General features: G+C 46.3%; 1 protein-coding gene across 3 annotated transcripts in view; it reads right to left on the reverse strand.

The window, feature by feature from the left end:
- Positions 1–15,749, reverse strand: part of LPIN1 (lipin 1) — a 73,323-nt gene that overhangs the window by 8,058 nt on the left and 49,516 nt on the right. For all 3 annotated transcript variants that reach the window (XM_058551767.1, XM_058551768.1, XM_058551766.1), the window contains 5 exons: positions 15,008–15,156; positions 14,540–14,626; positions 5,338–5,490; positions 2,392–2,506; positions 1,521–1,624 (listed from right to left, as the gene is read on the reverse strand). In XM_058551767.1, the coding sequence (XP_058407750.1) occupies positions 1,521–1,624; positions 2,392–2,506; positions 5,338–5,490; positions 14,540–14,626; positions 15,008–15,156 (608 nt within the window). The remainder of the gene's footprint in view (positions 1–1,520; positions 1,625–2,391; positions 2,507–5,337; positions 5,491–14,539; positions 14,627–15,007; positions 15,157–15,749) is intronic.

The following is a 15,749-nucleotide window of genomic DNA, read 5'->3' on the forward strand; positions in this document are numbered from 1 at the left end:
GACATTTCAGATGACTTCTCAGAGACAGTGGCCCAGGTTCCAAGCGGCAGGCACCGACCTGGCTCTGAGAAGGTTGTACCAAGTTCAGTGCCAGAGAAAAGTATGCGCTTTCCTGGGGAAGGAGAGTCACTCTCTCACAGGAACCACCACACCTCCAGCCTAGGTGTGAAGTCCCCTCCACGCAGAGATCCACTCTAGGCCAAGGCACAGGCACAGCACGCATTTTAACCTGAGTCTCAGTGAATGGGATACTCCCTCAGAAGCCTCCCGGCAAACCCTCATAGATGCAGAAATCCCTCTTTCCACGCCCCTTAGGACAAGACCTGCCACTGGGCTGCTGCTGGGCAGAAACCTTTGCCACTTCTGGGCAGCGTCCCATCAGTTAAGAGTTCTTTTGACCCTAAATGGAAATCCACCAGATCTCCTCCAGAACGAGGAAGACCTCTCACATGGAAGGTGCTATGCTGGGGAATTAGGGAGAAGAGGGAACGCTGACATCAGGGTGGCCACGTAGCACTGGGGAGGAGGGGAACAGCAAGCAAAAGGTTAAGAAAGGAATCAGTCCCCGCTGCTGTTCTGGAACTGCCCTAGTTAAGCTGGATTAGACTCCAACTGGTATAAGGAGCATAGTGAAAGCAAGAATCTGCTCTAGGGGCAACCTTGATCTCGAATTTACCTGAAACTACAGGAGGCGCCTGGCGAAGACCAACCCCTAGAAAGCCACAAGACCCACACTCCCCCCACCCAACTCCTCCACATGAGGAGGGCTCCAGCACTCAGGCCACAGGCTACTTTCTAGGTCTGCACAAACCAGGCCAGAAGAGGTGCAGCCTCTGAGACAGACAACGCTGATGACACCTGTCTGCCCGGGCTGATGTCACCTGATGGGCAATGCTCCCGACACACGAGATGAGGAAACACTCTGTGTTCTAAGAAGTTAGGAAGCCAAAGTGAGACACGTCAAAGTCAAGAGATTCTACAGCCCACCAGGATGCCTCATGACAAACAGTAACCCAGTTCAGCCCCTGTCTCAGGGAAACTGGGCTTCAACCAAAAATATGAGAGGAATTCTTATAATTACACAGCAAGGCTTCTGGTGAGACTATCATTACAGGGCAGCACGTGAAGAGACATAGAGTCCCTCATCTTTAAATACAGCCTCACGTGATACTCCAATTTGGTTACATTTCTAATCCACATTCTAGGCTTTCAAGCCCAAGTTGGCAAATCTAAACCACTAGTTTTCAAGTTCATTCAATTCCACTCTGTAGCAAAATCTAACCACTAGTTTAAATTTTCAGCCCAGAGGGGATCTGATTTAATCAAGATTGTCCAAAAATGAAGTTTTGGACAAAATACAAGGAGTTAAAATATATGTTTCCTTGTAAGAATTAAAGATTAAAATACAGGCAACAAAAGATAAAAAAGTATACTGTAAACTATGAAACAGCATTCTAAGATTAAGACGGCGACAACAACATAACAAAACAGTAATCACACAAAGTGTGCACAATACTCACGAGGAGATGTTGGTCTTTGCGTGCTCCTGTATGAGTTCTCCTTTGGGATTGACAGTAAATATTCTGTTCAGAGACACTCCTACTTGCTTGTATGAATACACATCCTGTATTTGGTAAAGTGTTAATTAGAAAAGAGTTCATTGTAAACACAAATGCATGATATTTTCATTACCCAGAACTATACTTCCAACTAGTGTAGAGAAAGAATATTTCTGGAGGTGAAACTATTAACTCAGTTTTCTCCTCTGGGCCTCAGTTCCCTCATCTATTCAGGAGCTGAGTTAGAGAGTCAACAACCCATCACATCCCCTGCAATTCCAACATTCCTTACCGTTATTCTCTGACCCACTTTCTGGGGCATGAGTTTCAAAAGTAGGGGAATTTTCTTACTGGGAAGTTAGTACCCAACTATATTTTCCAGAATGCTGAACTTTCCAGCAACTTTGGGTAGTACACACACAGTCTCAAAGCATTTCTTTTACAATATGAAACAAATATTCTGAAAAGTTGAGATGCTGAAGGATCTCACTGGATCACCATCATGCCAAACTTTGTGGTTTCCCTTCTGGTAGAAACGGTTGAATGCTATTCAATGTTCTTGTTTTACTAATTTAGCAGGTAATTTGGAATTTGAAGTGACTAGTCCCACATTTCAAGCTTCAAAATGAAACCCACTAGCCAATCTTCAAAGAAAACTAGAGGCCATGAAATAATTTACCATCTCCTTGCCTTCAGATGTAGGCAAGTGGCTCTTTATCAGCCATTTCTTATAAGATGAGCTTCACATACAGTCTAGGCCAGCCTTTCAGATGACTGCTGTCAGAAAAGACAGTAATTTCAATAACTCTTATATATCCCATCTACTACTTACAGCCGGTCGGTTTCCAAAAGCAGCATAAAAGGGTTCTGTATTTGGAAAAAACAGGTTTTTGATGTCTGTCAAACACTGGACTTTAAACTTTTCTGGTTTCTTTTCAATCACTTCTCTGTTAAAACAAATAAATAAGTAATGGATGAACATGAGAGGATAAGCTTCATTAGCGTCAAACTATTTTTAACTGTCAAAGATGCCGTGACACTAAGAACACTTTCACAGCTTCAAAAGTTCAATATGCGCAGGTCAGTTAAGCTGCCCGAGGAGAGTACTAGACAGAAAGTGAATCCATACTTGCAAGTCTTCCCACAAAGAAAATGCTAAGGACGAGTGATTTCACCCAAGAGCTCCATCAGTCATCCACGGAACAAAGAATTCCAGAGCATAGAAAGAGAGAGAACATCTAACTCATTTTATGAGGCACATAACCTCAAAAAAAAAAACCTGAAGAAGAAAACTATAAACAAAGTGAGGGCCGATCTCATCTGTGAACATCAGTGCAAAAATTCTAAATAATTTATGAACCTTATTGAAATATATTAGGGAAGACCCAAATAAATGAAGAAATATACCATATAATTGAACTGAAAGATTTGATATTATAAGGAGATATTAATTCTACCTAAATTGATCTATAGATCCATTGTAATTTCAATCAAACTCTCAACAGGTTTTTGTCTGTATGTTTTTATGGAACTTGATTCTACTAGTGGCACAGAAGGGTAAAGGCCAGAACCACCCATTTATGGCCACGATGACAATTCAAAGCAGGGAAAGGGCAGTCTTTTCAGTAAATGGTGCTGGGATAACTGAACCTAGGGAAAAAAAAAAAAATGAAAATGGGTCCCTACTTCATTTATATACAAAAATCAATTTCTGGTGGATTACAGACCTAAATGTAACAGGCAGCACCTTTAGATAAAATATAGGACACTGTCTTCATGCTCACAGGTCAAGGGAGGCTTCTTAACACACAGACAGCAAAAACTACAGAGAAAGTGATATGTTCAACTCCATGAAATGAAGAATTTATGTTCATCAAAAACCATAAACTAGGAAAAGGTATTTGCAGCACTCATAACAAAGCTGACATACATAGAATCTACAACACACTCTTACAAATCAAAAAGAAAATGGAGGAAAGACTTGAATTCACAGAATTCACAGGCAATTCACAGAAGATGAAGTCCAAATGGCCAATAAACATATGAAAAGAGACATTTCACACCCACCAGACTAGCAAAAGTATAAACGGCTGACAATGTGTTGGCAAGAAAGCAGAGCGAATGGTACACTTACACACTGCTGTTGGTACATAAATTGGCTCAGTTACTTTGGAAAACAGTTTGGAATGACCTAATAAAGCTGAATATGTGCATACTCTATGGCCCAGCAATTCCACTCTTAAGAGCAACCTTGGAGCAACTATGGCACATGTGCCCCCAGAGGACACACAGAAGCACTGCTTCCAGTAGCAAAAAATTGGAAATGACTCAAGTACCCATCAACAGTAAAGTGGATAAACAAATCGTGGTAGAGTCATACAATAGGATATGATACAGGAGTAAAAATGAATGATACACAGCTATACTCAACAATCTTGGGAAGATAATGTTGAATGAAAAAAGCAAGAACACGCAGAAGAACATGTGATTGATTCACTTAAAGTTCACAAATGTACACAATTAAACATATTGGTTAGGATTGCAAATATATGTGATAAAACTATTTAGAAGAGCAGGGAATGATTAACACAAAATTCAGGGATAATGGGTACTATTACTACTGAGGCGGAGGGATGAGAGCAAGCGGGACTTCAGATGGAACGTATGTCCTTTTGCTTTAACTGGGTGGTGGGTACACTGGTCTTCACTGTGTGACTATCATTTTACCTTGCATGTATTTTAGAAATAGTCTTCTGTACCTACTCAAAATGTAATTAAGATGATTATGAAGACGACGATGACGATGACGATGGAGGAACACAAACTGAGCGTCAAAAGACTCAAGGGCTGGTCCTGGACCTGCACTGACTCCAGAGCCCTCCTTAACACTAAAAGGGTCTTGCTTTCTACATCTTAGAACTCATAGAGACGCATGTGAGTGATTGTATGATTATAAGTCTCCAACTTCAACACCCTGGGGAAAACCACCCAAATTCAACTTCCTGCTTCAATCTCTCTCACACACACAGACACAGTCACACACACACATTGTGAATGTGTGAGTGTGGGAAGCGGGAAGAGGATGTCTGCATGCATGTATACGGGGTAAGTAAGAAAACACCTCGTCAGCCCCATGCTGCCCAACGCCTTGTTTGGCAGTAAGGACACCAGCGAGTAAGTGGTGAGGATTGCTGAGAATTGCTATGGTGAGCAGTACAGACTGCTCCTTGGCACAGCCTATCTCTTTGGTGATCTGAATTTGCAAATAGTCACTGGTCACTCAACTCACCCTAGAGGTAACTGGGGACCCAGCGTAGGTCCCTGATTAGACGAAATGCAAGTTGATTCTCAGAGTCATTAAGACTCAGCCCAGCAACACAGGGAGAAGGGGAGGAGGAGGGGCAGCATGTGCGAAGGCTCAAAGCAGAGAACATCACTCTGGAAAATGGAGACAGTTCAACACATCGGAGATCTAGAAACTGGAGAGAAATGAGACTGGAGAGGAGAGCAAGAGTGGGTCATGAAGAGTCAAGAGATGCTGAGTTGATGAATCTGGACTTTATCCCAAGAGCCATGATGAGCCAAAGAAGGGTGTTGACGGGGTGACAGCGTGAGACACTCATTTTAGGATGATTTTTCTGGTGCACAGTATGGAGCAGGTTATTGGTTGGGAAGACCAGTTAAGAGGCTATTCTTGCAAAATTTGCAGTGAGGAAGAGAGAGGGCCTGCAGCGGCCGCAGGCCTGGGGCAGGAGGTGGACAAGCGCAGTGGCGTTACCTGTGCAAGGCGGAAAAGAGACTGCTCGGGCTCAGCAGCAGTGGCCCCTGAGGCAGCACGGTGCCCCTCTCGTTGACCCAGTGCAAATAGCCCCTCGTCATGTCCGCCATCCCGATGGCACGCGCAGAGCAGTAGAGAAACTTATATCCATTTCTGAAAAAGAGACAAAACATTCACATTTGATGGCATCACACAGTGGAACTGTTTTGCATGTGCAAACCCTCATCTCTATCTGTTTCATGAAGAATGGCATTGCTGCAAGTTCCCTCCCAAGCAAAAGGCCACATTCTATAAATATCTTCTTGTCAATTGAGAAATGGGCCTGAATGCATTTGGCGGTCATTACTCAGCACGGTCACATATTTCACTCGGTTTAATTCTCATGGGAACATTGTTTGGTAGGTCTTTTCCTCCCACTTTCCCACTAGGGAAACCGAGCCTCGATGCATCAAACCGGCCAACCTGCCTACACCTGTATCGTTCAGATTCTCGGTCCCTGCTCCTGGCTAAGGGCCTCCCAGCCACTTGGGCACAGGGCCCCACCACCACCTGCCAATTCACAGACCTCACACCAGCAGTGAGCTCATCCCCCCTCACACACACACCATCAAATCCTCCCCCTCCACAGGGTAATTCCCGTCAGCACATAAATACACTCTAACCTCTCTCATCTCACCCTAAAAACAAACAAAGCCAACAACAATCACAAAAAAACCCTTCTCAGGTTTTCCCTCTCCAGGTCAAATCCCATTTCTCTGTTCCCCTTTGTGGGAAAATCCTCTCACAGAGCTGTGTATCTGCACTGACTCCATTCCACCCCACTTTCTCTCATCACCCACTCCAAGCACCCTGGTTCCCCGCTTCACTGCCCTTGTCAAGGTCACCTATGATGCCACCTTGCCAAATCAAGGCATCACTTCTCAATTCTCATCTGAACAGACTTCCCAGGAGCACTTGACACAGGTAACCATTCCTTGCTCTAGAACACCTTCTTCCCTCAGCTTCCAGGACCCCACAATCTCCTCCTTCGCTCCCCCTCATCAGCCATTTCTTTCTAGACAAGTCACCTTGGCTCCATCTCCACCCGGCCTCTAAATGTACAAGTGTTCTGGAATCCTAGGGCCTCATTTCTTCTCAACACCTTCACTCCCTAGGGGATCTCACCCATTTCCATGGCTTTAAATGCCACATCTAAACTGAAGCAATGTAACATATTTGTGATATTGCGATACAGTAAATACACGTTTGGTCTTTACCCCTAGTTCCTGGCACAGAGCTTCTAAAACCCTGGGAATTTCCTGAGTGACAAGGATAAGAGGAGCATCTTTTGTTATGAGGAATAGGCCCCTTTCATCCATACCTGAGTTTATGCTAATGAGGTGACTCTTGGAGTATGGAGGCTGGTTGCCAGAAGAACCAACCGTGCAATTAGAGGATTGGAACTTTCAGCCCCACCCCCCAAATTCTCAGGAAGGAAGAGTGGCTGGAGATTGAGTTCAATCACCAATGGCCAATGATTTAATCAGTCATGTCTAAGTAATGGAACCAGCATAAACAACCTAGACAATGCGGTTCGGAGAGCTTCCGGGTTGGTGAATTCATCCATGTGCTGGGAGGGTGGCATACCCCAACTCCATGGGGGCAGAACCTTGCCCTATATACCTCTTCACCCAGCTGTTCACTGTATCCTTTATAATAAACCAGCAAATGTGTTTTCCTAAGTTCTGTGAGCCAATGTAGCAAATTATCAACCCTGAGGAAGGGGTTGTGGGAACCCCCGATTTGTAGCCAAGTTGGGCAGAGGTGTGGGTAAGCTGGGGACCTACTACTTACAACTGGCGACTGAAGTAGGGGCAGCCTGGTGGGAACGATCCTTAACCTGGGGTCTACCCTAACTTCCGATAGTGTCAGAATTAAATAAACTGTTGGACACCCAGTTGGTGTCTGTAGATTTGGGAATTACTTGGTGTGAAAACCCCATATATTTGGTGCCAGAAGTGCCGGGAGTGAAAAACAGCTCATAGGAACATTCTTCTACTGAACGTAACTTTATCGTTTCAGTATGACTACATTTCCCTTTTTTCAACTATTGAAAACTTACTGTCCGAAATGAGACATACTGTAAATATAAAATATATGCTAAGTTTCAAAGGTTTATCATAAAAACAGAATATAACATACATCCCATTAATAATTTTTATATTGATTATATGTTTAAATGGCAATATTTTTAATATATTGGATTAAATAAAACATACTTAAAAATTTTTAAACACCATCTATACACTGATGTCTCCCAAATTTATATTTCCAGTCTGGACCCCTCTCTGACGCCCCAGGCCCCACATTACCCATTGGATACACAGCAGCTCTCACGCACGATACATCCGTAACCAAACACATACAGATGCTCCTCCTGAGCCTTCTCACCTCAGCAAGCGGCAACCCCATCAACAGGGGTGAAGCCAAAATCTCAGGGGCCATCCTGGGTTTCTACTTTTCCTCACAACCACCCCCACCCATTAGTAGGTCCTCTGAGCTCCACCCCCAACATGTACCCCAAACCTCCAAGGCAGGGATTCTCACCTCTATTCCTGCCTCCATCAAGTCTCCACGCAAAAAGAAAACTTAAAATTTAGTCAGCTCATGCTCAAAACCCTCCAAAGTCTTGCCATTTCCGTCAGATAGAATCCAAATTTTCTGCCACGAGCTGAAGGCCAGTAAGACCTTGCCCCTGCCTCTCTCCAGCCCACCTGCTCCCTCGCGCCTGGCTCACCGCACAGGTGTCTTATCGTTCCTCCCACTTGCCACACGCATTCCTGTGCTGGGCACCTGCTCATGCTGTTCCTGCTGCCTGCACACCGTTCCCCACTGCTTCCCCTTGGGCTCGCTCGCTCCCTCATCTCATCTAGGTCTCTGCTCAGACATCACCTCCTCACAGGGCCCTTTCCCTTTCCTTCTATTGACAAACACCCCCTCCCTTCCCCACGCCCAGGCACTGAACCGTTGCTCTGTTTGCTTTTCCTCACAGCACTTATGACTAATATCATATTGTGGCCCCTTGTTTGATTGTATCTCTCATTAATCCGTACACTCCCTGAGGGTGAGGACGTTGTCTCCTTCCTTGCTGTAACCCCAGTGCCAAAAACAGTGCTTGGCAAGTAGGAGACACTTAGCAAATATTTGCTGAATGAGCGAATACAAACTACCCGCTTCCTATCTGACTCACTGTTCCAACATGAATATTTTATGCTGGCCAGAGGACTTGTCTCTAGACTTGCTTAATATGTTCTCTAAAACCAAGAGACAGGAAAGTTTTAAGACAAACAGAGTCTAGAAATATCAGCCTATTTGGAATACAGGGATGCATCTGAAAATCAAGCAACCTTTTAAACATGTTTGTATCTTAGCTGTCTAATTAATACAATCTTTTCTTTTAAAAAAATCACTATTTCTGTATGTAGCTCTTCACCATCAAAGTCCTAAAAGTCGCCACCTGCAGGGTCTGAGATGCTAATTTTATTCAAAACTTGATTTTCAAATCCATTTCATGGTTTGGTCATGCCACCGAGTTGTTCTCACCACCGAGTATTCTGCTTCAAAGGCTGTTACTAAACTTGGCTGGAAATTCAGCCCGAGGATGTCCTGATGAGAGAAACGCTTGTTGCCGGCAGCAGGGATCACCCTTCCAGAGACTTCGCCCCCATGAATGCTGTATGAAATACCAAGGGCTCCCATCAATCACTCAGGTGGCACCACGTCACCAAAGCTTGCTCTCAATGGTGCCCCTCATGGGTAAGACCCCTCCCCTTGCTCAGAAGGGCAGCCAGCAGCAGGACACACTCCTTCCAGCAATGCACACCCACCGGCTCCTGCACCAGGCCCCATGCTGGGCTGGGCGTGCACATGGGGCCAGCACAGCGTGCGCGCAGGAAGAGGGAGTGTTGCGGGGAAACTGACAATGACAGACACAGGACATGTGACAGAGCAAAGGTGGACCCCAGGGGTGGGAGGGTGAACCCTGCCTGAGGAAATACCAGTGAACAGAGGTGCAGTCCACACACTGGATCACACCTATCCCTCAACATCTGAGCAACTGGAACAGGGCTCTGGGGAAACCCCAGAGCCAAAAAGGAAGAGCACCCTGCTTCCAGGCTGGGTACCAACAGTCTTCTCCTTCTGCCCCAATCTCTAATCCCTCTTAAAACGCCTGGCCCAGAGAGATACTAAAATACCTCAGAAAGATGACCTTTGGGAGTATTTTCCAAGATAAACTTCCAGATCGGAGTTTCTCAACTACCGACACCTTGGACGACTGCACAAGTCATTGTTGGGGGGCAGAGGGGGTCCCTACAATTCTGCATTGTAGGATATTTAGAAGGATCCCCGGCATGCTAACTCATGACAATCAAAAAAGCCTCCAGACATTGCCACATGTCCTGGGGGGACAAAATCGCCCTCAGTTGAAAGCCACTGCTATAGAGAGAAGGTTCCTCTGCAGCCCCATCTACAGTCCTAAAGGGAGGCTACTCGCCTGCTCCCTTGAGAAAGGAAAGCTCTGTGCCAAAGTCAGGCTTGTTCCCAGCCCAGCCTCCAAGGCCCTCTGTGATCCGGTGCAGCCAGCTTTCCGTTTCATTCACCCCACCCGGCCCTGTGCACCGGAGCCTCCCTTCAGTGAGCCCACCGCGCACTCGCTCATCTCTCAGCCCCTCCTCTCACTCCTACTTCCACCCAGATGAACTTTCCTCTCTGTTGAAACCCGCTCATCCAATAAGGCTCAGCTCAAGAGCCACCTTCTCAATGAAACCTTCTCTGATTCCTGCCCCCTCCAATCGGAATAAATTTCTCCTTCACTTACGTCTATGAAATCTGCATCTCTCATTACACGCCCCCATCCCTGCCTCATTACGGAGAGAGCTGTCCATGATCACAGGATCCCTGAGAGCAGAGGTCCTCAGCACCCTGTGCAGCACCTCAAACAGCCCTGGTGCACAGTGGGTTTGCAATCAGAGTCGGCGAAATCTGCAGGATTCTCACCAAGGCATGGCTTGGAGAAGCCCACTCGGCTGTTCACACACACACTTATGACTTCAACCACACAGTCCAGCAGCAGAGCACGCCTAGGCTAGCAGAGACCTAAGGCGTCATCTAGTCTCATTTCCTCATTTTCAAGATGAGAAAACCAAAGTTCAGAGTGGGGAACGACATCGGATCTGTGGCTAGATGATGGCTGTCGCCCCTAGAATCCAGGTCCCCTGACCCCCTTCTGCTCACCGCACAATCCTCTCCCTTACCAGCAGATAGTGATGGCAGCAACAACCCAAGATGACCTGAGGTCAAAGAAATAAGTAACAGCTGTGGGCAGGAGAAGACAACAGACCCTAATGAGTCCACTAACGGTTATTTCCCATCTGCAATATCCCAGCTTCTGATGATACATTCCTGGGGCCAGCGATGAACTAATCTATCTATGGAAATGCAGTAAGCATTCATTCTCGCTGTCACAGAGACATTGATTTCATGAATATAAATGAACATAAAAATTTATATCAAGTAAGGTAGAAAATCAGAGCAATTATTGTCCACATTTAGCCCCCAAAAGACCCACTGGCTCAATGATCTAGATATTTTAGGAAACAGTCCTTCTTTACTTTCCTTTGACTTATTGAATATATTTGAATATGACGGAGTTTCATACATCTTCCATTTGTATTTGCTATAGTTCTTTTTAATCAATAACCAAGTAAGCTTTTTTAAATCAATAACCCAGCAAGTTTTATACCCTCTCTATGAACAAGATAACTATCAGCCTGACAGATCATTTCTCGCGGGGTGACCGTATGCAAACAGGTAATTACATTCAGCAAAAAAATAAATAAAATTGCCCTCATTTTCTGTTGTTTCCAGGCAAGGGGCTATCTGCAAGACTGGTTTTTCATTAGACAAAATACTACAGTGCATACAATTTAAGTGGGACCCAGCTTCAAGGAGACCAGTATGAGAAAAGAGAGATCAGTCCAAAAACCCTAAATTAAAGGGCACCTTCTTCCTAGGACTCTAGCATGCTAAACAGTTCTCTAACATGTCTCTCGGTAATCACAAGTAAGAAATCCAAGAACGACCTGGACCCACTGGAGAGTGAGTCACGACCCTGACCGGTTCTCAGTGCCCGCGCTTCCCCCAGCTGCAGCCGCCTAAGCCCTTGGAGAGATGGCGTGTGAGACACTGCCAAAACGGGCGCGCATCCTACCAACAGTCAGCTACGGACACCGCACGCCATGTCCAGCCCGGGCTAGGACTGTGTGATGGGACCGAGGCCGCCAGCCAGGCCAAGCTCTTGGGTGTCAATGAAGCGCTCGGTAAGCCCCGAGGAGGAGGAGATGAGAGCCGCCTGGGGTCAATCATTCTGGCCTGGAAAGGCTTCGTGAGGATTGTGGCTCACGAGCCAGGCATTACAGGCTGAAAAAAACGTTGAGGCAAAGGCCTGCATTGCGGAGGCCATCCTATGAGCAGAGGCGGGAAGACAGGAAAATGAAGCAGGAGTGAGCAACACAGTCAGCCTGGATTACAGCGAGAAGTTCTGGGGAGAAGCAACAGAAAATAAAGACCAAGAAGAAGGCTGGGACCCAAAATTGGTAGGTTTCCAAAGCCACACCCAGGAGCTGCTCTTCACGTTAGAGGGGCTCAGTACAGAGCCCCCAAAGGCCACGGCTGAGCTGTTTTTGGCCCACTGCTCTGGAAGCCCTGACCACCACTGCAAATCACACCGGCCTAACAGTCTGGGTGTCACTGAGGACACATATCAACCTCAAAGAAGAAACATACGTCAAGCCCCTTCCTCTCAACCAAAATGAAAATACAAGAAGTATTCTGTACTACTCTCAGATCCTCACCAACAGACTCAACTCATCCTAAACCAATCAATCGAAGAAAAGAACAGTCAGGTGTTCTTTGGGAAGCTACACAACTTTACTTTTCAAGAAGGTATCTTTTCTGGGAAAATCCGAGAGAGACATAAATCAAGACCAACAAAAAAAAAATGTAACTGTGCCTTTTTTTTTTTTAATGTTACAGTAAGGACAGGAATAGATTTACATTCCAAAAACCAAAACGAATCAGGCTGTGAACTACTCAGTATGCTGACTCATGAGGGTCTCTTTCAACTAAAAATAGATGCAATTTTCAGTGTCATGCAAGTCAAGGCAGCTCATCGGTGGATTAATCCTTCTAATGAAAGGTCAGCCCACGGTGACGCTGTGGGGAAAGGGGTCTGCACACACACCATCTACGAGAGCACGGACTGCAACAACCTTCTAGAGGGCAATTCAGGAATATTGATCAAATCTTTAAATGTGCTCCTTCTTTGACCCAGCAAGTCTGCTTCTGGGAACTGACTTTACAGCAGTCCTTCCCTATGTGTGCGTGCCTTCTTTACTTATTTATATGCTCATTATATATAATAAACACTCGATGTAGACGCTTACTGCATCACTGTTGGAAAGAGTGAAAAACTGGAAACTACGTCTCATGTGCATCAGTGGAGGACTAGTTAAAGGACGTCTACCCACATCATTGAATCCGTGCAGCAGTCAAAAAGAGTGAGGCCATCCTTACATGTAATGAGACAAAAGGATATATTATGAAACAATGTGAGCACGTGTATGTGTGTCAGGGGCGGGGAGTGTGTAAATGAATTGTAAGTACAGCAAGACAGACCCAAACTGCTCACAACAGTTTCACTTGCAGGGAGAGGACCAGTCTGGCAGCAGAGCACGGAGAGAGAAGCTACACCCTTTGTACTTTCACATTTCCCTAATTTTTCTTATTTCTCTTATTGTTCTTTAAAGAAGCATGTACCACTTCTGCAATTTTTCAAAGAAGAAATCTAGAAAAGTAAGGTCAAACCAATGAGCTGGGCATCTAAAAAACCAGGGGCTTTAATCAGGATATAAGGTCTTCCTCCCAGAAGCATAAGGCAAAGCAGGCCAGGGACTGTGTCCACTTCATTATCATCCCAAGCACCATGATAGGACCAGACGCACAACAGGCACTCAGTAAATGGTGGATAAATGAATGAATGAGGAGTAGGAAAGTATACTCCATTCATCTGGGCCTACGGAGCACTGGAAATAGCTGAGTGCCCATCCCCACCCCCACCACCACCAACGTGGGCCAGAGGTAAGCACGGGAGGTAGGGAATCACAGGCCTGGGCCCTCTGACCTGACGTTTACCAACTGTGAAACTTCCTCACCATCCTCCCCCATGGAAAGATGGGGCTGTCCTGAGTCAGCCCAAGGCACCTTCCAGCTCTAACTGGCAGGAACACAGAAAGTGTTGGAGGGAGAGGTTTCACTTATGTGAGAGACTCTAGTTCACACAAAGATGGAGAAAGTGTGACCAAGCACAAGCCGGTATGCGGGAGGGAGAAACCCCAACTGTCTTTGCAGCCTGGAGATGGACTGCAGAGAAGAAGTAGACCCAGAGCCGGGCAGACCAGGGCTTTAGCGAGTTCTGCCCGTTAGCAGCTGTGGGCAGATGCGGACAAATCACTCAACTTTCTGGGTTTATTTCATTTAAAAACAGAAATGTTATTACCTACTTTCCAGAATTACTATAAGATGTAAGTGAAGTGACCCACATGCCCGACATGAGATACACTCTAAGACCCATTCTCTCGCCCTGACGTCCAGGTGTGGGCCCCACAGCAGGTGTCCTGCGACCCACTGTCCTGTGTTCTCGCCACTCAGCCGAGCACTCCCCAGACCAGGTGAACAAGACATGCACAGCTGGCTGGCTCTCGGGGCCTGCACTGCAACTAAAACCTGCTTGGAATCTGCACCTTGTAAGCCTGACATAAGTCGCCTGGCATGTACCAGACCACCAATTCTTCACCTCATTATCTCTGACATTCCTCAGGATGAACTGAACCTCAAGCCTCCCCCAGTGCTGCCACCTTCTTCTTTCTCCATCAATTCTCAATTCACCCATCTCTTCCTTTCTTGTCCTTCAGTATTGAATTCAAATCTGAAGTTGGCGGGATTCACCATGCGCTCAGGATCCTCCACTGCCACCCCCGCTGACCCTCCCTGGCTGAGGTGCCCCACTCTTTGTCAGTCCCCCAGCAGCAAGGATTCCAGGTGCAGAGTGTCGTGTGTATAGCAGCCATGTGTGAGGGGCAGGGAATAGGTGCTCTGTACTTACTGGCTCACTTTATGGTACAGCTTAGCAATGCCCTGGTGGGTCCAGTCCTTCCCGAGGGTGGGCAAAATGTGGCCAAGAGTATCTGATCTAAATAAAGATAAAAATGAGAAAAATAAAATTAAAAGGGCATCACAGAAGGAAAAAAATTCCATTCCGATTTACTGCATCATAAAAAATGCAAATGAGACCCATCACTTATTTTCTGGCTATTCAGAAAGGTGCTCTTCAGAAGCAGCCAATGAGCAACAAAATCAGGGAGCCGACAGCCCCCAGGGAAACCACCACCAAGCCCAAACTGCAGCTGTTGAATCGAGGCGTGAGGACTCCGTGAGCAGCACCGACTGCAAGGGAAACCGAACTGCGTGAGCTCCACAACGCCACAGAGGAGAAGTGAAATGCTGGCCCGGGCCCAGGGGTCCCACGAGGAAGGTAAGAACTCGCCCATAGCACCGAACCCGTGGGACCTACCTCGTGATTGTTCCATCGATATCAGAAATGACGACTTTGTCGTCCCAGTTCCACAAGTAGATGGTGCCCTCGCAGCGGCACGTGCCTTGATACTGTGTGGTGACGCTGAAAACCACGTCATTGGGGCCATTCTTCAACTTTAAGCTTTTCTGCAAAACATGAACTATGTGTCTGCTTCAGGGGAAGGCCCAGATTGAGGGATATTTGATTTCTGTTCCCTGAGAAGCCAGATTAGGATTTTTTTAAAAAATCACTGCCCTACCCAGCCCTGGGTGTCTAGTGGTTAAGATCCGGCACTCTCACTGCTGAGGCCTGGGTTCATTTCCCAGTCAGGGAACCACACCACCCGACTGTCGGCTGTCATATTGTGGCAGCTGCATGTTGCTGTGATGCTAAAAACTATGCCACTGGTATTTCAATACCAGCAGAGTCACCCATGGTGGACAAGTTTCAGTGAAGCTTCCAGACTTTGACAGACTAGGAAGAAGGACCTGGCCACTCACTTCTGAAAAAATTGGCCACGCAAATCCTGTGAACAGCAGCAGAGCGTTGTCTGATACAGCGCCGGAAAGTGAGAGGGGGGTACAAAAAGACCAGGCAGGATTATGTTCTGCTGTCCACAGGCTCGCTAGGAGTCAGAAGGAATCCACTCGACGGTGCTAATAACAAAGGCCACTGTACAATCCTTTCTTTCCCTGTCTTGCTCTAGATGAGGATGGTTCTTTCCAGGATTTAGGCACCT

The sequence above is a fragment of the Diceros bicornis genome, chromosome 12 (assembly GCF_020826845.1).
Source record: "Diceros bicornis minor isolate mBicDic1 chromosome 12, mDicBic1.mat.cur, whole genome shotgun sequence".
NCBI lineage: Eukaryota > Metazoa > Chordata > Mammalia > Perissodactyla > Rhinocerotidae > Diceros > Diceros bicornis.